This window comes from Anolis carolinensis, chromosome 1, assembly GCF_035594765.1.
Source record: "Anolis carolinensis isolate JA03-04 chromosome 1, rAnoCar3.1.pri, whole genome shotgun sequence".
NCBI lineage: Eukaryota > Metazoa > Chordata > Lepidosauria > Squamata > Dactyloidae > Anolis > Anolis carolinensis.
The window spans coordinates 333,886,990-333,910,362 of NC_085841.1; the positions used below are offsets into that span (position 1 = coordinate 333,886,990).

General features: G+C 37.0%; 1 protein-coding gene across 42 annotated transcripts in view; it reads left to right on the forward strand.

Moving 5' to 3' along the window:
• Positions 1-23,373, forward strand: part of nrxn3 (neurexin 3) — a 1,581,531-nt gene that overhangs the window by 1,486,302 nt on the left and 71,856 nt on the right. For 22 of the 42 annotated variants that reach the window (XM_062967866.1, XM_062967884.1, XM_062967813.1 and 19 more), the window contains one exon: positions 12,735-16,372. The exons of 1 other annotated variant lie outside the window; for it this stretch is intronic. In XM_062967866.1, coding sequence (XP_062823936.1) covers positions 12,735-13,660 — 926 coding nt within the window. In that variant the 3' untranslated portion in view covers positions 13,661-16,372. Of the gene's footprint in view, positions 1-1,657; positions 2,571-12,734; positions 16,373-23,373 lie in introns of those variants that run through there. 19 more of the 42 variants (XM_062967959.1, XM_062967899.1, XM_062967978.1 and 16 more) reach the window with 3 other exon arrangements.

Sequence of the window (23,373 nt, forward strand, 5' to 3'; positions counted from 1 at the left end):
AACAAAGCCTTCTCCTGCATTTGAGGGGATGGAAAGCATTCACTCATGCTACTAAGGTTGCAATTCTGTGCCTGTTTACCTGGGAGTAATTTTACTGTGAATGCCAAGACAGTAATAAGTTAGAAACACCGGCATGTTTATAATTCTGATAGGACGCATCATCCTGTTGTTTACTGATAAAGATTTGATAACTTGGTCAACAAGGACTGTAAGGTTGGTTCAGATGGCCCTGATCCAGTGTTACAAAGAGCTGCCAATTGATTTCCTAGTGTTGCCTCTAGTTTCCATCCTGTTTGCTCATATTCTCTCCTATAGCTTGCACAGTGCCCTCTGGAATGTGCTTTGCCCCTACTGAACAGTTGTGGAATGACATACCAGCAACCACCCTCTTCCCCGAATCGCTTCCTCTGCTAACCTACCTCCCCCTCCCTTCCCCTTTCTATTCCTAGCTTGCTGTTGTTTCTTCTACTTTCCCTAAATGCAACTTACTTTAAGCATGCATTATTATTATTAACACTCTACAGTAAAATGAAGCTATTTTATAACCCATTTGTTAATCTCAGCCAATTTCTTATATATATTTATGACGTACATCCAGACTGCACGTTCCCATATTTATTTACTTTTTCAATTAAAAAAGCAAACATAAAAGGGAGGGGAGGTTTTTAGTGGCCTTTTTCCCTGCCAAATATTTTGATTTTTTAGAAATAAAACTTAAAATTATTGGGGAAAAAACAAGGAAGAATTTGAAATGATAAAAGTGTCCCTAGACTGCTTTGTCTGTTATTTTTTGGTGTGTGCATCTGGTTTGTTCATCTTTGAAAGTGTGTGGATTATTATTATTTTTTCCTTTACAAGTAATTAAAAAAATTAAAACTCAAACAGTTGTTCTCTTCTCCCTTCTTTCTGGGAATAAAGTCCTATTTTTTTCTTTTCTTTTTTTAAGTATGCCTATTTTGATGTATTTTCTTTTCAATGTTGGATTTCTATCTTAGATTTGGTTTGTTCCAATCTAACAACATAAACATTATTAGATTGTTTTCTGAATTTTTCCCCTTCTACCTCCCCGCGCCTTTATATAAGGGACTACCTCAACTGCAGAATCCTACAGCCTTACATTTTACTTTTTAAAAAACATATTTCTTTTTTCACATCCATTAAATCCAAATGGGGGCAAGGATTGTGAAAGCACTAAAAATTATTACTTTTGAACTATCATGGCTACAAGCACTCAAACCCCAATCTGAATCGATACTCAAATATTAAACACTTAACAGGAAAGATTACATACAATAAGGAGATGAAAGCTGAGCAGAGCTGCAGTTGAAGTTGCTCCAGTTCCTATGCATAAATTCTAGTTTCCTTGTTTTCTTTTTATCTGATTATTATTATTATTATTATTATTATTAGTTTGTATATTTTACTGCTTTCTAAGTAGGGGAAAAGTTTGAACTGTTCTTATTCTTTGAGAACTTTAATGAAACTGTCATTCTTATTACTATTATATTTCCTAGTAATTTTTTTGTAATTTGCATGTTGAAGAAGTTGCAGCTTAGGGTTTGTGAGATTGTCAATGTTAGAGTTCTGTTCTTTCTTTTTGTTGATGGGCATGAATATGCTCATTTGTTTTTGTATATTGCCCATCCCTTCCTTACAGCCAGAAGCTCTAATGCTGCTAGATCACTCCGTTCTGCACTTACATGGACATGGCAACTGACTTACACATTCACTCCCATCATCTTCATCTGTGTAGTACACTCATAGACCGTACACCCCAACTCCATCCACCCAAGGCATCTTTTCTTCCCATGAGTCCCCCCCTTCACTCTCCCAACCACCCTTTCTTTAGCATTGTTTAAAATTTTATGTGCAGTCATCCATTCCTTAAAACACACACACTCCAAATTCTAGGAAAAAAAGAAAAGAAAATGTGTTGTAAAAAATTTGAGAGAGGTATTCAAACAATATTTTTAAAAGAAAGAAAGAATGAAAAGGCAAATAAGTTGATTCTCAAACACCATTTAATGGTGTGATCCATGGAACACTGCTATTGTGTAAGTCCTCGCAATGTCAGGATTGCATGTGAGCAGTGGTTTGGTGTTACACCACTAATCTGTAGAAAAGAAAGTAAATCAAACACAAATTCTATAACAATAAGGTGTATCCTTAAAAAAATATGGAGGAATCATAACACAACAATTACTGTTTTTTAAAAAGGAAAATTCTGAATTTACAAGAACAAAAAGGAAACACAGTAGGAAAAAAGTCCCAATTTGTTATAGTGCAGGGTTATGATTTTTTTCTTTTCATGTTATGTGGTGTGGATGTATGTGTTGTTGCCTCCCTGTATCACCCTTTGTCGTAAATAATTATTATATTTAAAAAAACAGAAAATACTACACATTTTGATAAAAAGGTTTTTTAAAAAAAGAAACAAAACGACAACAGCAAAATCAAAAAGGCAAACGTTTCTCGAATGTGGCAGTTCTGCTTGTCCAAGAGCATTCTTACACAACTTTCTTTTATAAATTTTTCTTTCATGCCAAAAAACATGCGGGCAATTTGTTGATGTAAGTTGACAATATGAAATCAACGTGGTATGATGCTTTTTTCTAACTATATTTCTATGTGTATTTAGGATTTTTATTTTTTAGGAATTGTGCTTTTGGCTTTCTTTTCTTTGTATGATTTATATTTCCTGTTATCTTGGGTTTTCTCTTTTCCTTTTTTAATTAATGTGAATGAATTATTATTGTTGTTTTTAGTTCCAAGCTTTAACCTTTACTGTCAATTTATTATTTCTCAGTGTATGGTATTTTTATTTTTGTAGATGCATTCTGTGATTTAATTTTTGCAAGATTGTTGCTTTAATATTGGCTTTTGTGATTTGCATTTCTTATGTATTCTTGTTAATTACATGCTTGTATGTTTGTGGGGGAAGGTTAACCAAAACAGTAGTTGTTTTCCATTAATGAGATAACCCTCTCAATCAGAGTTCTTTCTTCTCAATTTATATGCTTTTCTTGTAGGATGGGCATGCCATACACAAAAGAACAAAGGAATTTGGTGTATTTGGTAAACTTTTCCATGACTCAAAGTCTGCTTCTGGCATTCCTATAAATTGATTTGTCACATTTCCTAAATATTAGCATTTTATATTTCCTTGTATTTTGGTCCAGAAGATACTCTCAAGTGTACTATTCTAGCATAATATTGTGCATCCAGGTTCCTGAAAGTAGAAGACAGTGGAAGGTAAGCATGGAAGATCAAACCATGATATCTTTCACCAAGACACCATGTATAAATTCCAATGTTGGATGTTTTCAAGATTTTTCTTTCCTGGGTGTATTTTGTAAAGAAAAAGAAATGTCCATCTGTCTGAACAGATTGGCTTTTTGGATGGTTACAACAATCATCTATAATCAGATACAATTTTTAAAAACTGGCCAGAAGAACTACTGCCAATTACTGGAAGAGGCAATTCATATGACCTAGTTGTATTTGCTCCATAGAAAGTACTTTAAAAACAATGATGGCATCTAGTGAAAATTCTGGTTGGTAAAGGGGAAGAGATCAGAGATGGCAACATCTTCCATGTGGACTTCATGTTGGTAACCAAATAGTTTTGCAAGATTAATATAGACAGATTGATAGGATATTCAGAGGGAGAGCTGCCTCCTTCTCCCACCCTGCCTATAATTCAAGGTGCAATTAAAATTTGGTCTATGTCTCCTCCCACAATATACAGGGCTTAGTCTGAATAAAGTTAATCTTTCAGAATCTAATATAGACTCAAATTCACAAACTTCTGGAAAGCAGCTTTTGTTTGAATTAAGCTGTAAACACTCTCAAGGATCTGAGATACAATTGCATTATCTCATTTCTAGACTAAGTTGATTCTAAGCACGTTTAACATTTGTGAATATAACAATCCAGTAAATATTTTGTTAACCTAAAGATAGGACAATTTTAAAGCTACCTTGGGAGCTCTTTTAGCTGAATGGCAAGGTATAAATAACCTAGATAAATAAACACATAAATAGTCTGCCCCCACAACTCACCTTTTGATAGTCCCATACCCCAGTGGACATTTTAGTGTTAGGAATAACAAAAAAATCCAGCTAAAGGAAAATAACTAGATTTATCTGTATTGCTCACTTTCCTCATCCATCTGATTCTCTATCAACATGGAAATGCCCATCTTGTGACTGGATCTTCCCCACTGAAAGGTCTTTGGGGGTCCCTTGCTTACATCGTGGTTGGAAAACAATACCATCATTTGCAGTTGTCAGAAAAGATAGTTACAGTGGAATAACTTGGACTGCTGCCATTACAACTCATTAACAGAATGCCATCAGAATTGCAAACTCAAGCAAACTAGCCAGATGTTGTACATCTGAATCTTGAGCAGAAAGCAATGGAAAATATTCACAGTTTCATTGTGCATTCAGATACATTAAATAGACACCTGGAATTCTTAAGAACAAAAATAACGGAGACTATGGACCTCTTCACAAATGCTGCTGGAATCACAGAGTATTGACGCAAATCATAGTGATCTCGGCTGGCAAAAATGAAAAAAAAATCCTTGGCCAAATTTCAGCCAATGTGAAGAAGAGCTATGTAGTGAGTGAATGAAGAGTCTTGTGGAAAGAAAAGAACCAATTTTCCCACCTATAGGTTAAAGATATACAAACCTCACAGATATAAATGTTCACGTTTCTATTGGTCACAGAATTTGGGTGAAAAACAACTGTTTGGCTTATGAAGTAAGCAAATTCTTAACATACTTTATTCTTGTTTTCAATACCTTCAACATTTCTCTCAAGAGGCTTTTTTGAAACTATATTTTTCAGCCAAAGTATTTGAAAAGGATGTGAAAAGGGGCACAAATATTTCCCTGAAAGGTAGTTAAGGGATTTAATATCTATCAAACAGTAAAGGAGAGATTTTACACAATGGAAGAGAGAGGTCCCTTCCTTGTGGTATTGTCTGTCAGTTTCAAATGAATGACTAGGTGAAAGAATATCAAAATATTTTACTGATAAAGAAGCTTCCCATTATCATCCACTTTTCACCAGCAGCTCAAGAGATGTGACTTCAATATTTTCTCTGGTCTACCCACAATGAACTGGCAAGGATAAAAAAATCTCAGGAGAATTTTAAAACTGCTCTGTCCTCCCCTTCTCCCTGTTGTTTATTCATTCATTTATTTTTACAACAAAGGGAGGCATGTGCATTCAAATCTGTAATCTTTTCTTTTTAAAAAGAACAATGTTTGTAGTTATGTTCCAAAGCAGAAAGCTTCTTTTCCAAAAAGAAACCTTTTCCTAAAAGCACACCTGAGTTGCAGTGTGAAGAAATGAACATTAAATGAAAAAAGAGTCTTTAGATGTTAAAATTCAAACACCAGAGGATGGAGGTATACTGTGTGGGTCTTTCTGGCTGATATATGAAAGGTTTTCTGCCACATCTGGAAGAGACAGAAGGATTGTTGTGTTTCTCTCTTTATAGTCATCACAAGAGCTTGAATGGGTCCCTTTTCATAATTTTTCTTCTTTTGATTTTGCTCCTAGATGTCTTTCATGACTGACAAACCAGTAAAATTATCTTGATTATAAAAATGAGGAATGGAAAAGATTTTAGCGTCCTTGCTTCACTCTCTTCTCCCCCACAACTTTGGTCACTTATGGCCCCATAGATTCATGTTTCACCCACAAACATCTGCACAGTTCACAGAGGTTCTTATTGAATTTTCAACACTTTCTGGTGTCAGAAGGGTCCTTACTAGAGAGCAGCCCCAGGAGGATGAATTATATATCTATAAATACACTCATAAAGCAAAATTCAGGGCAGCCTTCAAAGCTAAAGCAGACCTTTAATGTCCCTAGTGATATTGTTAATTTAAAGGAAAGCACAGCCTTATCAAACAAGTCTATGTCCCAGGTTTAAAATGCTAACTTAGAGGTATATCGACAACTTATTCTTTAAAAAGAGAAGAAAGAAACCATGCACCGAATCTTGGATATTTGTGAGCTCCTAGACTACAATTTTTTCACCAAGCAGACCTCAGTCCTCTCAGAACGGAATGCTCATTGTATCTGTTGCATATTTATCTGACCAAATAGAAGCTGATCTGGCATCACTAATGCAGCAGAAGAAGTCATTTTAACTGCTCCTTTCTGTTTCATCCTGAAGCTCAGTTGCCAGCACAAATCACTTCAATAAATATGTGACCTTCTGCTGGAAGTATAAAGAAGGCAGGGAAAGGAGAAGAGGTTAAACGTAGGGTTCTGGTTAGAACAACACTTCTCTTTTAGGTCTTATTTTAGTCTATGAGATCTTAAAATATATGCTGAAGTCTCAACTTGTTCTCCTGAAGAACTATTTGGTACCCAGAAGTGGAGGAGAGACAGGGAAGAGACAGGAAACCATCCTCATTGGTTCAGATGAAACACTCTTAAGGAGATAAATTGAGGAACTATCATTTTATGGTCCAATCTGGCAAATGCTGACTTTTCAGATTCAGAAAACTGGCTAATGCTATAGAGCAGATCTTCAGAGCTTGCAAACATTTTCTGGGGGTGGAAGAGGTGTTTCAAACCGCAAACTCCCCTAACCAGTACGGTCAGTGTTCATACAATCTTGGAATTCTGTCTTAAAGTCCCCCAAAAATATTTTTTTCAAGTTTGAACCTTACTATAAATTGAAGTGAAAGCATCACTTCTATCAGAGCATCTTTCTAGCTCTACCATCTCTGTAGAGGCCAGTGTGGTGTAGTGGTTTGAGTGTTGGACTAGAACCCTGAAAATCAGGGTTTTAACCTACTCTGCCATAGAAACCCAGTGACTGACCTTGGACAACTCCCACTTGCTCGGCATCAGATGAATGCTATGCCCACCCCATTCTGCATAAATTTGGTCAAGAAAACCCTTATGGACACCAGAAGTTGGAAATGACTTGAGAGGACACAAGAACTTTCTCCCTGTATCATTAAAAAAAAGATATTTTTCCTTTTCCTGTCAGGTAGGCATTATCCATGACCAGCTTCACATGCTAAATCTGAATAGTGTGGTTACTTCTATTTCTTTGCAGCTCTCACACTATTCTAGTATTTTTCACTCACATCATTATTGTAGTTTCACAAAATCCTTAGCTTTATCTGCCAAATAGTGCTAGTCCCTCAATAAAATTACAACTCCCATGATCCCATAGCACTCTGCCATGGCAGTTTAAATGATGTCAAACTGAATCAATTCTACCATGTAAATTGGAAATAGTCCATCTTAAAATTCTAAACAGTGAACAGAAGATGCCATTGGTTTGATGCCATTGGCTAGTGTGCTAGATGTGGCCTGACTCCATAGAAAATATCCCCCTATGTGTTCCATTGCTGCTGTGGGAGAAAAGACGGCCTCTGCCTATTCCCGATGCAGCATAGTTTTGTCACGCAAGCCTCGGGCTAAATTACAATTCAGATGCACTTGTGTCAGACCCAGGCTGCTTTCACATTATTCTTGCAGACCTCCACACCCCACCTCAAGGGCTCCAATGCCGGATTATGTGTATTTTCCATTGTGCTGCAAGCCATCAAGCCTCAAACTTTACGTAACTGACAGAAAGAGTCACTTAGTCCTCTGTGACTTCAGACAGTTTGCAAACAGGCATTCCACTGAATTCAATTCCATTTTCAATTAGTAGAGCTCTAGTTTAGCTATTTAAAATAGCCATGTGCTGCCTCTTCTTCTCATTGCCTTCTTTTGAATACTACTGTTCATTCTCTGAATTAGGAATCATTCATGATACACATGCTACACTTGATAGCATGTGTGAGTATCAATTCCTTCTTAATTTGAAACAGAACATAGAAAATGTAACACAAAGTTAGTCATATTAGTGTTAAACTACAAGTTAGGGTATGCTTCCTACACATATAAGGTAAAGGTAAAGGTTTTCCCCTGACATTAAGTGTAGTCATGGCCGACTCTGGGGGTTGATGCTCATCTCCGTTTCTAAGGCAAAGAGCTGGCGTTGTTTGTAGACACCTCCAAGGTCATGTGGCCAGCATGACTGCATGGAGTGCCGTTACCTTCCCACTGGAGCGGTACATGTTGATCTATTCACATTTGCATGTTTTCAAATGCTAGGTTGACAGAAGCTGGGACTAACAGTGGGAGCTCACCCAACTCCCCGGATTCAAACTGCCGACCTTTTGGTCAGCAAGTTCAGCAGCTCAGCAGTTTAACCTGTTATGCCACCCGGGACTCCTCCTATGCATATGCAAGATACCGTATATACTCGAGTATAAGTCGACCTGAATATAAGCCGAGGCACCTAATTTTACCACAAAAACTGGGAAAACTTATTGACTCGACTATAAGATGAGGGTGGAAATGCAGCAGCTACTGGTCTAATTCAAATATAAAAATAGATATTAATAAAATTGCATTATTTGAGGCATTTATTATTTATTTATTACAATACTTATATCCCGCTCATCTCACCCATAGGGCGGCTTACAATAAAACACAATATAAAAATATTACAACAGTTCAATCAATTAAAATTAGGGTACATTAAATTAGATACATTAAACATTGATAAAAACATACATATAAATATACAATTGGCGCATTTCGAGTCTGATAGTTGGTCTGTTATTGAGTTCTAGGATGGTAATAATTGGTGCTGCTGTTATTGGTCGAAGGCCTGGTCCCACAACCAGGTCTTAACTTTCCTGCGGAAAGATAGAAGGGAAGGAGCCTGCCTGACCTCATTTGGGAGGGCATTCTATAGGCGGGGAGCCACTACTGAAAAGGCATCAGTAGGTTCAATATTTTTGAATGTTTATATAAACTGCAATTTAAGATAATAATAAGACTTTAATAAGATAATACTGTCCAACTCTGAATATCTATATACTCAAGTATAAGCTGACCTGAATAGAAGCCGGCCAGGACCCTCACATGAGTATAAGCTGAGGGGAGCTTTTTCAGCCCTAAAAAAGGGATGAAAAACCAGGCTTATACTCAAGTATATACAGTACTTTTCTTTTTTCTCAATCTCTCTCTCTCTCCCCCCCCCCCGGATTCCAATGGGGGGGGGGGTCAAGGAGATTCTACACTAATATTAAACTCAAGTTAGGAAGTGGAGTCAACCAAACTCCAGGAACCAGTTCAAAGATGGGATGATGGCACAATGCTAGATGATTATGAATTGGAACTGAACCCAGAAATGTTGAGATGCCACATCACCATGTCCATTCATGATCAGCAGTAGAGTGTAGCAGGGCACAGGAAATGGGAATAATGAGGTGGAAAACAAGTGTTCACATGGAAATGATGTGGTTTCCTTTCTGTGAAGTTCTTGTTTACCTTCCAAGCAGCTGTTTTGGGTGTTCTTTCTAAATGCATCAGCACTAGTGGTGTCCTTACAAGTGTTCCACATTTTTTGGTCTCAGATTTGACCGCAGTATGGGACATACTCTGAACAACTGCAATGGATTTTCTGGTTTATTTTAGACAATTTTTAAAATTATAGAAATGAAAAACCATAATACAACTATAATAAAGTGAACAAGCACATCATAAAGTTATACATTTTTTAAAAAAAACATTCTACTAATCTAAACATCATAACATGCACTCAATAATAATAATAATAATAATAATAATAATAATAATAATAATAATAATAATAATAATAATAATAATAATGAATTTATTACCCACTTCTCTTAAGCTCGAAAACCCATATAAACATTTAAACATTAGACATATAGACTAACTAACATAAAGACTAGTAGACCTCTCACTCTCTTTCTGGTGGTTTCCTAATTTTAGCTTATCCACTCCGTTTAAGAAATATTATATAGTCATACTTCTACATTTAATAACATGCGACAAGCTCATAAATCCCACAAATAATGACACCCCCCCCCCCACACACACACACCTATTTATTTATTTATTTGCAGTATTTATATTCCACCCTTCTCACCCTGAAGGCAAACATTCAATGTCATTAGACAAACGACATATATAGACAACTACATATAGACAGACAGAAGCAATTTAACATTCCAGCTTCTGGCTTCATGAGGGTATGCTTTATTCTGGCCACAGGGGGAGATGCTGCTTCATCATCCACTGTGACATTAAGTCCTTAATAAGTCCTTCCACACACTGCTGGAGATTTTATGGCATCGTAAATTAGTTAAATTAGCCTCCATGCATAAGCAATATCTAAGTTCCTACTTGATAGATGCAACTGTCTTTCGGTCAACAGCAAGCTGGACTGTTAATGGTCAGGAGCTTACCCTGACCTGGGCTAGCTTCGAACTCATGACCTCTCAGTCAGTAGTGATTTATTGCAGCTGTCTACTAACCAGCTGCACCACAGCCTGGTCCTATTGGAAAATGTTATTCATTAAATCCCAAATCTTTCTTAAAATAGACAAATATTCCTTCCCTGTTAGCCTAATCAATTTGTCCATCTCAGTTAGTTCATAACTCCTCATTAGCTGTTATCAAAAACCCTTGCCTTCAGTCTGAAAATGATATCCATCAGGAAACGATCCATCCAGAAGGTCCTCCTCTTCTCATTCACTTATATTTGATGTTTCCACAATGATTCTTACTCAGAATAGCCCAGTCGCAAATCTGCCATCTTACAAAGGAAAATAAAAATGAGATTGTAATAATATATTTAACAGAAATGAAATGAACTCTTATAGTAGAAATCTTGGTTTTTAGAATGGAAAGTTGTTGTTTCCTTGTGTTTTGGAAAAATCATGTCCAAGTGGATAATGGAAAAATAGCAAAAAAAAGTAATTTAACACACAAGAGGCAAGAAATCAGCTCTACGTCAAATCCCTTTATAAGAATAGGAGATTTTAATAACAATGGCCCTTCAGATGTTTGGGATAAGAAATTAAAAACTGCCAAACTCATGACTCCAGTTAAGAACCACAGAGAGCACAGTAAATTGACATGTGTCTACCATTATATTATGGTGGCTCAACTATACCCTAAACATAATTTCACTGTTGTCCAAGAACTTGAATTCTCCATTCAAAAAGAGTCTTGATTCTATGTTTCTTGTTCTTCAAAATCTCAGTTCAGCTTCATCCTCCCAAAATTGAAAAGAGGCAAGAAATCAGCTCTACGTCAAATCCCTTTATAAGAATAGGAGATTTTAATAACAATGGCCCTTCAGATGTTTGGGATAAGAAATTAAAAACTGCCAAACTCATGACTCCAGTTAAGAACCACAGAGAGCACAGTAAATTGACATGTGTCTACCATTATATTATGGTGGCTCAACTATACCCTAAACATAATTTCACTGTTGTCCAAGAACTTGAATTCTCCATTCAAAAAGAGTCTTGATTCTATGTTTCTTGTTCTTCAAAATCTCAGTTCAGCTTCATCCTCCCAAAATTGATATAGCTGGAACAGATCTAAGAACCCAGAAAAAACAGTGGTTTGGACAACAAGAGATAGAAGAATGATAGCGATCACTTTTTGGATAGATATAAGAATGATGGCAGTTCATGATTGCCTTGTGACTTGCCCCTGGGAACTACAAGCAGTAATAAATCACAGTACAATCAAATGTCATGTAGTTAACTTCGTTAAGGCCACTTTTTTTCTTAAACTTGCATTAGAGCTTTCTAATTTGACTTCAGAAACAGATTTTCAACAGGGTGGATAGAACAACTCAAAATTTACTAGGTAGACCCTGGATATTGTCTTTGCAAAGATGATGAATAGTCACCCATTTCTCCCCCCCTACTGCACACCAATGCAATTGAAGTTAGTCATGATGACTAGATTGTTGAACTAATGGAACAGATAATCTCAGACTTGCAGTGATTTGCAATTGCATTTACCTATGAAACTCACTGGCCATTCTGGCTGGAGAATTTTGAGAGTTGTAGTCTGAAAAGAGAACACTGGCAGGCTCTGATAAAAAGTAATAGAGGAAGCATGCTTTAGAAACTTCAAAGTAGGACTTAGTTCCTAAAATGTTCTAGATAATGTTCTATTATTACGGCTCCCATTGCTTTCCACAAGGCTTCAGTGTGGAGTTCATCTGAACAGCTGTGAATGAATTGTTACAAGAATGTTTTGTTCACATAAAGCTCAAAGATTGATTTCAACCACTCAGACATCCATTTTACACTGCTGTAAAATCACACCATGGCTGTGAATGTCACTTTATGGAATCAGAGTTGCATATCAACCAAGCTACCCTGCTTTGCCCCATTTGAAGAAACCAAATACTACATATATGTGAAAAAACACACCAAAAATGGCAATGCTATTTTTTGCCATAGCAAGTTTCAGTCTACGTAGACAGTCGATATAATAAAGAACGTGTTTGGGGAAAATACATCAAATATTAAGAAAAATATAAAGCTGCTTGAAATCTGTTTGAAGTCACTTTGAGAGTATCTTCAAAACCTAAATCACACAGATTTTGCTTTGGCCAAATCTTAAAAATCATAAATCTGGTTTCTTCTGTGCCTAAGCGGCTTGGGTGAGAAGAATGCAAAGAGTTCTAGAAAGGTTGTGTTCATAAGAATAGAGAAGGATGTGAAATCAGCTAGCTTAAGCTCCCCCCAAAACACACATACATACATGCCCTTTCAGATGGGCGAATTGAACATCCGATGATGTACTGTATTCAAGATATACTAATGTTTTCTTTTTTTTTTCTTTTATGTCCAGGAGGTGAATTAGTTATCCCTCTTCTTGTAGAAGACCCTTTAGATATCCCTTCTATTGCTACTCGTGCACCTTTCATTACACTCCCCACTACCTTCCGCCCCCTCCTCACCATTATTGAGACCACCAAAGATTCCCTGTCCATGACCTCTGAGGCGGGGTTACCTTGCTTGTCGGACCAAGGCAGCGATGGTTGTGATGATGATGGCTTGGTGATATCTGGGTATGGCTCAGGGGAAACCTTTGACTCTAACCTACCCCCTACTGATGATGAAGATTTTTACACCACCTTCTCCTTGGTAACAGATAAGAGTCTTTCCACTTCAATCTTCGAAGGTGGCTACAAAGCACACGCACCCAAGTGGGAAGCCAAGGACTTTAGACCTAACAAAGTCTCCGAAACTGGTAGGACTACTACCACAGCTTTGTCCCCTGAGCTGATCCGCTCCACAGCTTCGTCCTCGACTGGGATGGTGCCCAAATTGCCAGCCGGCAACATAAATAACCGTGACCTCAAACCCCAGCCTGACATAGTCTTGCTTCCGTTACCCACTGCCTATGAGCTAGACAGCACAAAACTGAAGAGCCCGCTAATAACTTCCCCCATGTTCCGTAATGTGCCCACAGCAAACCCCACGGAGCCAGGAATCAGACGGGTTCCGGGGGCCTCAGAGGTGGTCCGTGAGTCGAGCAGCACAACGGGGATGGTCGTCGGCATTGTGGCTGCTGCTGCCCTCTGCATCCTGATCCTCCTGTACGCCATGTACAAGTACAGGAACAGGGACGAGGGGTCCTATCAGGTGGATGAGACACGGAACTACATCAGCAACTCAGCCCAGAGCAACGGCACGCTCATGAAGGAGAAGCAACAGAGCACAAAGAGCGGCCACAAGAAACAGAAAAACAAGGACAAAGAATATTATGTGTAAAAAATAAATAAATACTTATTTATATATATAAATATATAAATACTTAATGAGCTATAACTGAATCGAAACTGTTACAGCTAACAAGATTGGGAGCTACAGTTTATGGTTTAAATCAAATATTGAAAATAAACCTTTCAGCCGCTGACTGCTCAGTTTTCAGTCATTGCTTGGAGTCCTCAAACTCTGCCCTACTGTATTATAAAGCACACTTAGCGTTCTGAAGAAGGCCTATGCAGCATTTACCATGTTGGTGGACTTCAAAGCCTTCAGACCTCCTCCTCAGCTGAACTTTTCTGCAAGGGCAGAAGACTTCATGGCTTACTTGTTTCGTATCTCCAAGTGAGTCTTTAAAGATGTTCATGATCTTTGACTGTATGCTAATTTTTTTCAGTTTAATTATTTTAAAAAAATAAGAAAAAAAATAAGAAAAAGAAAAAATGCAAATGTTATAAACAAAACAGAACAACTGATCTGGCCATGCCTAGCCTATGTATCATTTTCCAAAATGTGAGGAGAAAAAGAAAATAACAATGGTTTGGGATTTTCATTATGTTTTTTTTTTTGTCTGAGTTTTTTCATTTTCTGTGAGAGTTTTTGGGAGAATGAGCCAGGACATAAGTTAAGAAGAAACCTTGGGGAAATATTTTGTAATAAAGAAAGACTATTGCCATATATGAACTCAAGTTCTATCATGGTGTTTGCTCTACATATCAGATTGTGTTGTCTCTTGAATCTGTTGTCTGCAGTAAGTTGTTACCGTTAAAAAACAATGTGATGGGGTGGCAATGTTGGTGATGATGCTGAGAATGAGAGCCATGGAAAATTGGATACTAGCACACGCATACCCCAGATCTGGCCCCAATGTTTTAAAATAATGTCATAGGAAGATCAAACAGGATTATCTTCTTTGACGAGGGGTGACTGGCTATAATTTGCTTACCACTGACAATATCTTACCACAGCTAAACTGTAGAAGAAAAGGGAGGGAATTTAGAAAACAAACAAATAAAAGCAAAACAAAAATCATGTAGCCATTTTGAATTAAGTATATGAAGCAAAACTAAGGAGCCATTCTCGTGATTCTGGCTCCTTATCTGCTGACAATGCATGAATCAACCATAATAATAAATTGAATTCAACTTTTAGAAAGATTATACTGAATTCAACTTGTGGCAAGAACCACAAAATGTCACACAAGCCAAAAATGTGTCACAGTGGAGTACGACTTAGGGGTGGGTTGTTGTTTTTTAAAAAATCATGAAGGTGTGTTTCATATGTAACAATTTTACTTTTGTAGATTGACATTTCTGATTCGCTGTCCTTCCATTTGCCCAATTCCCCCTTTCCCTTCTCTTTTATATGAAAGAAGATAAATTTAAAAAGTCATTATGACACACAGAAATAAAAAAAATTACAGAAGCTTATTAATAGTATAATATATATAAATATATATATATATATACACACAGATATATTTATCATGGTATGTTTGATGGGACGACTGAAACAGATGCTGTCAAAGTCTTAATATGAAATGAGAATGTTGTAAAGAAAAATGTTTTTACAAAACAACAAAAAGCTAAACTTTAAAAATGTGAAAAGAGTGTGCATTTTAACTTTGTCACAGTTACCTGTGTCAAAAAAATTTTAAGATAAAAAATAAGATTTTGTTTACATATTTTACTACAATTTTTTTTCTGGATGGTGTAATTTCTAGTTGGGTACCCCGATGTACATAATGCTATGAAGTTTCATTGGCCTGTTATTTATATTCAATGTACTTAATTTTGTTTGTTTAGGTTTTTTAAAAGAAAAAAAAATTCCATTATTTTGAAAGAGAGCAACTTACTGTATGGGAGAAAATAACCAACTGGGTGTTTTTGGCCACAAATATCATGTGCAAAAAAATTTAAAGTAAAAAGAGAGACAGAAAGAATAAAGGAGAGAGATGGGGAAAACACGCAAAAATTCTAAGAGGACTTTGGCATATTAGAAATGTACAATTTTTCTGTGTACAGATGAAATCTAATCAGCTGTTTAGGTTTAGAAATCTACTCTTGCTGGTGTTTATAAGTCGCATGAATCTTTGATTATGAAGAAGTGTTATCCAATGCACACACGCACATGAGAACAAAATAAAAAAGGCAGCCTTCTCATATGGTTTGAGAAGAGGCTTTCCTGGCTAACAAAATCTTTTCAGTGTGTGTGAGGTTTGTTTTTTTATTATCATTTTTAATTATATTTTTACACTACAACAGAAGGGGAGGGAAAAGACAGGTTTTCAAAGGTATTGAAAGCACGATTTTAGACAACTTGACTGGCCGAACATATACGGAGCTGATTATACCTTGATGTCTGTAAAAGATTGCTGCTGTTCTTGAAGTCTTGGAGTCTTGTGAAATAATTTTTCTGCTTTATTTCTTTTATTTTCCTTTCTTTTTTAATTTGAGAAAACCCATCTTTATGTTCCTTTCTTTTGGTGTCTGTTTCTATTGGACAGTTTTTTGGGAACATGTGCATTTCTGTATGTGGGCTTTTACCATATCCCTACTGTTTTTATGGAGAAAACCTTGAAGATTTTCTTTAACATTACTGTGTTGTTATTGCTTTTTCCACCCTTCCCTCCATTCCCTCTTTTTTCTCCTGTTCTTTTCTTTTCATAATTGCCTTTTTGTTCAAGGATATGCTTAGCAATAAAATGTTCTTCCCAAAGCCCTTGTTGTTTCTGTCACTTTCTGTCCACAGATATGTAAAGGGTTGCTCCTTTTTCATATGAAGTCAGGATATATAAAGACTTTCATTTATTTATCATGCTAAATCCTCCAAGAAATGTTAAGACAATATATTTATAGAGTTATAGTAGTCTGTTCTTACATCAGTCATTTGAAGTAGGTGATGCCAATAGATAGCTATGAGGAGTGGTGACTGGAGGAAGGCAAAAGAAGGACATTTCTTTCCACATACACCATATATTGTTTTTTTCAGTCCCACAATTTTTAGCATTACAGTAATGTAAAATGTCAATTGAGCATTTGGAAATACTGTTAGCATCCTAAGAAGAAATGTGAACACAGCAAATATAAGTTCTAAGTGTGAATAATTGTCAGTGTTTCATTCTCTGCAATACTAGAAAGTAAGATAAATCTTGGACTGTGACAATACCTGGCAGTGCATGATTCTTTGCAATAATATTTCTCAAAACCTAAAATCATATTTTGACTATTTTGTGAACATTTTAAATATTCCTTCAGTTTCTATTTGTTTCTCTTACACCCAACTGCAGTTGCAGCTGAGACCCCATCTACACTGCCATATAATGCAGTTTCAAACCACATTATATTGTCAGTGTAGATTCATATAATGCAGTTTAACTAAATAGGCCTATTCCTTGTTGCCCATTTCACCTCTCCCACACATCTGTAAAGTTTACTTCCAAAAGGTACCAAATCCCCCCCCCCCAATGGAAAATGGGCTATAGGTAGCAGCACATTGTTGGGTAGGAGTAAAGTATTATGCACATAACAAAACTATCAACATGTATCAAATCACTTTGATACAAGGTTTGGGACGCTGCATTTTATAGCAAAACAATACGCACCCTCAACACATTTTTTCAATTCCTGTAAAAATTTGTTCAGATAGTAGAGGTGTGCATGTCGCCAAAAGTACGCTTCATTTGTATTTATGAAATTCAGGTGCCCCCTGTTTTGATTTTAAAGTGTTTTGAAAAATCCATAAAGGGTCCATATCAATCTCAGTGCTTAGTCTTACTGCCTCAGACCCAAAATTCCAGGTAATAGATTAGTTCCTGGAGGGCCAGTCAGACATATCTATTACAAAGTTCCGAAAATTTTGTTAGTTTTTTGTTTTGTTATTCGTCCATTTGTGCCAATAGAGACAGTTCCGAGGCTCCTCTCTCCCTCATCTGTAGGGCTATCAGGATGAAACACATTTAGCATTTTTAAGCCCCCCCCCCAACCAAACCCCCCAGGTTTCAGAATGTTTCATTCATCCACTGATTTTTTGGGAAATATTTAGAGTTTTTATGAACAACAATTTTAAAAAAAAAAACTACAAGAGCTATCTCCTTGAAGTCCCTTCTGGGCACTTGGGATTGACCAAAAGTGTATGCACGCACATGCTGCACTTTGCAGAATTAAATTATAGAAAAACAATAGAAAGGAAGGCATTGCAAGGTACTTGGAAGTACAGTAGAGTCTCACTTATCCAACATAAACGGGCCGGCAGAATGTTGGATAAGCGAATATGTTGGATAATAAGGAGGGATTAAGGAGAAGCCTATTAAACATCAAATTAGGTTATGATTTTACAAATTAAGCACCAAAACATCATGTTATATGACAAATTTGACAGAAATAGTAGTTCAATATGCAGTAATGCTACGTCGTAATTACTGTATTTACGAATTTAGCACCAAAATATCACAATACTGTATATTGAAAATATTGACTACAAAATTGCGTTGGATAATCCAGACCGTTGGATAAGCGAATGTTGGATAAGTGAGACTCTATTGTACTACAAGTGCCTGTCCCCACAATATGGGGAAGGAATGGAACAGGTTGATTTGGTGGGCCAATGGCATTACACTAGAATTCTTCTGCTCGTTTAACCCATAAAATTATGTTTAATATGCGACCTCAACAGTAGCACCCCTCTAAAGCACACACACTGCACTTTGCACTGAATTGAATTATACTTTTAAAACCAAAGGAAAGCAAGAAGACTAGACTAGAATTAAAATAGAATTAAATTAGACTAGAAAATAAAAGTAACCGTTTGTAGAATTTTAAATTAAAGAAATCCAAAGAGGAAAAAAAAACCAAAAATGAATCCTAAACTGACACACACACACACACACACACACCCCACACACAAAGAAAAATGATTCTAAAAGGATTCTAAACCTGGCTGTGGCCATCCTAAAAGGAATCCTAAGTGGAGGCAAACGAAACTTGCATGGCACATGCAAAAGCCTTCAAGAAGGGACAAATTCAGCTCCTAGCCAGTCGCTTGCTACTGTGTCGTTCACTTGCTACCTTAGATCTCCAGCTCTCTCCCAGCTTGCTTGCAATGAGGAAACATTGCTCCTGGATTTAAAGGAAACACCAGAAGTGCCTCCCCCCATCCCCTCTCTCTAAGTTCTGATAGGCTGAGGAGAGCAAGTTTTCCTGTGACGCCCAGTAGAAAATGCTTGTGCTGAAGGCTTAAGAAAAGTAACGAACTTCTTAAGAAATCTCTGTAGATGGCTGTTTTCATTGATTTTTGGGGGGACACAGCACTGGCTTCACAATGCGGGTCATTAGTACAGATTTACCAAATCACTTACAACTTATGACCCGCACCATATTTTTGCACAGCCCTATCAGCTTTGGTACCTTTTAAAAACAAACTCCAAATTTCCTCACAGCCACCATTGCCTAAGGTGGAAAGAGGTCTTATACATTGAAACCAGTGTGTTGAATTGGGCTGTATAGGAAAATGAAAGCCAGTCCAGGTGCCACAGGGCACCATAATATGCTCAAATTTCTTTGCTGACATATTTCATCCCAGATATTATTGTTGTTCTGTTTATAGTGCTTCCTTGAGTTCCTCAAAGTAATCCAGACTGATGAGACATTTCCAAAGCCACAGGTAACTGTTCTAGCTTTCCCAGACCCCCAACAGAAAACTTAGACCAGGCCATTCTAACAAACCTGGAATGGACTGAGTGAGGAACAGATCTACCACAATTATTACCATTTCTGGACCAACTTTAGAGGCAACCTTAAAAGTAAGGTTACAAGAGCATGGTTAATTAAGGCCTAGTATCCTTCTCCTGGTAGGATAAAAGCTGAGATGTTGTATCTGTGGAAAGAAAACCTGCACCACAAAGTAGCAGTGAGTCTAGTAAAATCTACAAATTATGAAACTGGTCATCAGGGAGTGCAATCCTTTCTAAAGCAAACTGAATACTATAAATTTCCCTTTTCCTCTCTATGTTCGGCTGAACAAAATCATGAAATGAGGGGGGTTATGCAGTCTATTATTGATCCCAGTTTAAGACACTCATAGCATCACCTGACTCTGAACAGAAGGGAAAAAGAGCTGTGTTATTAAGCTTTAAACTTTAAAATGATCTTGCCAATAGCTTTAATGTTGGTGTTAAAACATCACATAAGATAAAATGCAAAACTGCAAGGCTCAAAGCAAAGATGCCAATGAGGCACCAGCTTAGCATCATCTTCTGGAAGTGGATATCCATTATCCAAGTATGAGTGCAAAATAATAACTACAAAATTATCTCACATATTCCCAGCTCAGACAACTGTTTCAGGAGGATATCATGGATGATGGTATTAACGTATGAGAATTATCATTAATGGGGGAAACAAAACCATCTTCTAGAACATTAATTTTAAATTCATTTTAGAAAGATTAAATGCATGACTAGCATCGTGTTCAGGAGTTACGAAGTTGTAAACTCAATTTAAAATCTCATAAGTCTCCTGGGATTCACATATATGTCATATTTATGGTAATTATTGAAAGTTGTGCTAGAAACCTACCTTTTCAGATTGGCAGTACCTCACCTGAAGGGTTTCTGAGGCACTGCAGATTGTGGCCTTGGGTTGTGACAGCTGTTCTCCCAATCAAAGGGCTCAGTGAGGCAGTTGTGACAGGACTTCAGTGGATCTGCCCCAATGTTGTCCAAGAGATCTTGAAAAGTTAATCTACCAGAAGTAAGAAGACACAAGACAATGAAGATTATGAAGAAGGCAGCAGCATTAGGCAGGAGGTGTTAGGGCTTTCTGCTTCCTATTTCTTAACTTTCCTATCTTCTATGTTTCCATATATTCTATACTCACTTTTCTATTCTTTTATTTGAGTCTAAATGAGAATTTTTTTCTTCTTTTTCACATCATAAAAACTTTTTTGTATTACATGATGATGGAAGATGATAATATAATATGTTTTTTTAAAAGTCTCTGCTTTATGGACTCATTACATTTGGAAATTTACCCATCCTAGAACACTTCACTAACATGGCCAGCAAAGAGCCCTCCAGATTTTACCACGTGACACACAGTTACTTCCAGTGGGGCTCCGTGCTGGCTGCATTGGCAAAGTATTCTATGACAACAAAATCTGAACACAGGACTACCCATGTTCAGATTGAAAATGCTGGGGACAGTGCGGGAGCAAGCCGGAAATGTACACTTTCTGGCATGCGCTGGCCAAGCAGGCGATGTGGGCAATACAGAGTGCTGGACGATGGATCCGCCCCACTACCCCACGATCTGTCCCATTGCCCTAAGGATTTCCCTGCTGTTCCCCGCATCAAGGACCTCCATGTGACAAAGTCCTATATATGTTCTTGTACCCCCCCCCCCCCTATTTCCTATATTTTATCAATAAAAATTATATTGAAAAAACTGCAAGGGATCTGCTCATTCTCAAATCACTCTGCAACCAGGAGAGTGCTAACAATGTAATTTCCAAGTGGCCTCCTCAAAGTTCAATCGAATTGGGTGCTGTAAACCCAAAAACCTAGCTTTGTCAAATGTATGTACATCGTTGTAGTTATTTTTTTTCCATCATTTCTATCCTGCCCTTCTCACCCGAAGGGACTCAGGGTGGCTTACAAAACTGGCAGAATTCGATGCCAATACATAAACAATACAAAAGAAAAAAACATAAGTAGTTAAATATAGAATTAAAACAATACAAAATACTTGAGCCATTCATCCACAAAACCTTGTACATAAACCTTAGTCCAGACCGAGTTGAGTACATAAACCTTATACATAAACCTTAGTCCAGACCGAGTTATGTCTGGTGATATAGGATATTTGCCAACGTTTAGCAAGAATCAGCAACTGTAGCATGTCTAGAGCAAATTTTCTTTCCCAAAACAAATCTAGGCAGCTAATAATAATAATAATAATAATAATAATAATAATAATAATAATAATAATAATAACAACAACAACAACAACTTTATTCTTGTATCCCGTCGCCATCTCCCCGAAGGGCCTCAGAATGGCTTACACATGGCACAAAAGTGCCTATAAACATAGCATTAAATAAAACACAATATAAAATGCAATTAAATAAAACAAATAGACATATGAAACAACTTAAAACTCAATTAAAACAGTAAAATTCTGGTGGTAAGCTACTGTAAACACAGCCAGGCTGTAAACAATGGGCAAGGGAAAGGGGTAAGTGCAAAGGTGCAGCCATGGTACAAAAGCATGGGATGTAGTGCAAGACTTCATAACAATTGCACAGAACAACTATGAACTAGACATTCTCAAAGACTTTTTGAATAAGCTACTTCCCTCCCAAGGATGTGGCCAGAAATCTGGTTTTTAAAAAAGAAAGGCTTCCAAGAATGCCCCCGCCATTTTTGAAAGAAAAGAGCCAGTCTGGGAAGTCTGGCTTGGCTGAGGGTTGGCAAAAACAGTCTTGGAAGGTTATATGCCACTCAATGGCCTCACCATGCTGATCCCTACTGTTTTCATGTAGAAAGTATCATGTTCAATTTGCATTTGAAATGATAACAGCAGTTGATATGAAAGACCTCTGGGTTTTGGGTAATCTATTATAGGATAGCTTTCTAAAAAGCAATTAGAAGCCATGCTCAAGGTGAAATGCAATCTTGAGGTTATTCTTCTTCAATTTCATTAGAATGGCTGAATGATAATGGCTGAATAGACAACAAAGGTATTTGAGGAGCCTTTCTTACACTTTTTAGAAATACTGCAGGGTGAATAATAACAGCAACAACCAATATTCTACATTAGGAATATGTATATAAGTAACATCCCCCCCCCCCCCACAAGCACACCTTAACAGCCAGCAGATTCACTGTGTGAAGGAAAATTATGTTCAGCTGCTGATTGGTGAAGAAAAAGAAGGATATTTCAAAGCACTTCCACTAGCAAGCAATACTGTGACAAGCATTTGTGACAGACATTTGCTTCTGATTGATATTGCCACATTCCCTGGTGAAAGGGGGCTGGAAATGACATCCTTTTGCCCTGATCAGCACATGAACAAATAAACCTTTCATCTGATTTGGCTGCTGGTTGTTATGGGAGGTGGTGGAGAGTGGCATGCATATAGTCTTATAGTAAGAGTTCATAATCTTTCTGAATATGAGTAGTTACATAACTCTACATTATGAATCTGTAACATAATACCAGCATAAATTATTATTATTATTATTATTATTATTATTATTATTATTATTATTATTATTATTCCAACAGCCTGTAATGTGTCACAGTAATGTATCACATTGCAGCAGACCATATGCAGCTAAAATTACTAAATGAAAGTGTCTGTTCTTTAACCTCCTCTGAAGATAAGATATGGGGAAGGGAGGGCCTTTCATTGAATTACATGCAGATATCACCGGATGGCTGAATTTTCAGCTGCTCTTTTAAAAAATATGTTTTTGAAGGAGGCACAAATAAAATGAAATTATTCCAGTCATTATATTATCCTTTCCTAATATATGACATAGACCAAAAAGCAGTAGTTGTCCAGAAGTTACAACCTGATGTCCAGAGAGTTCTGGTTCTTAACACTGGAGAATTAAACAGGTTACCCATCTTATCAGAGCACGCAAAGGGGAACAGATATTTTATTACAACATTTATATCCCGCCCTTCTCACCCAACAGGGGACTCAGGGCGGCTTAC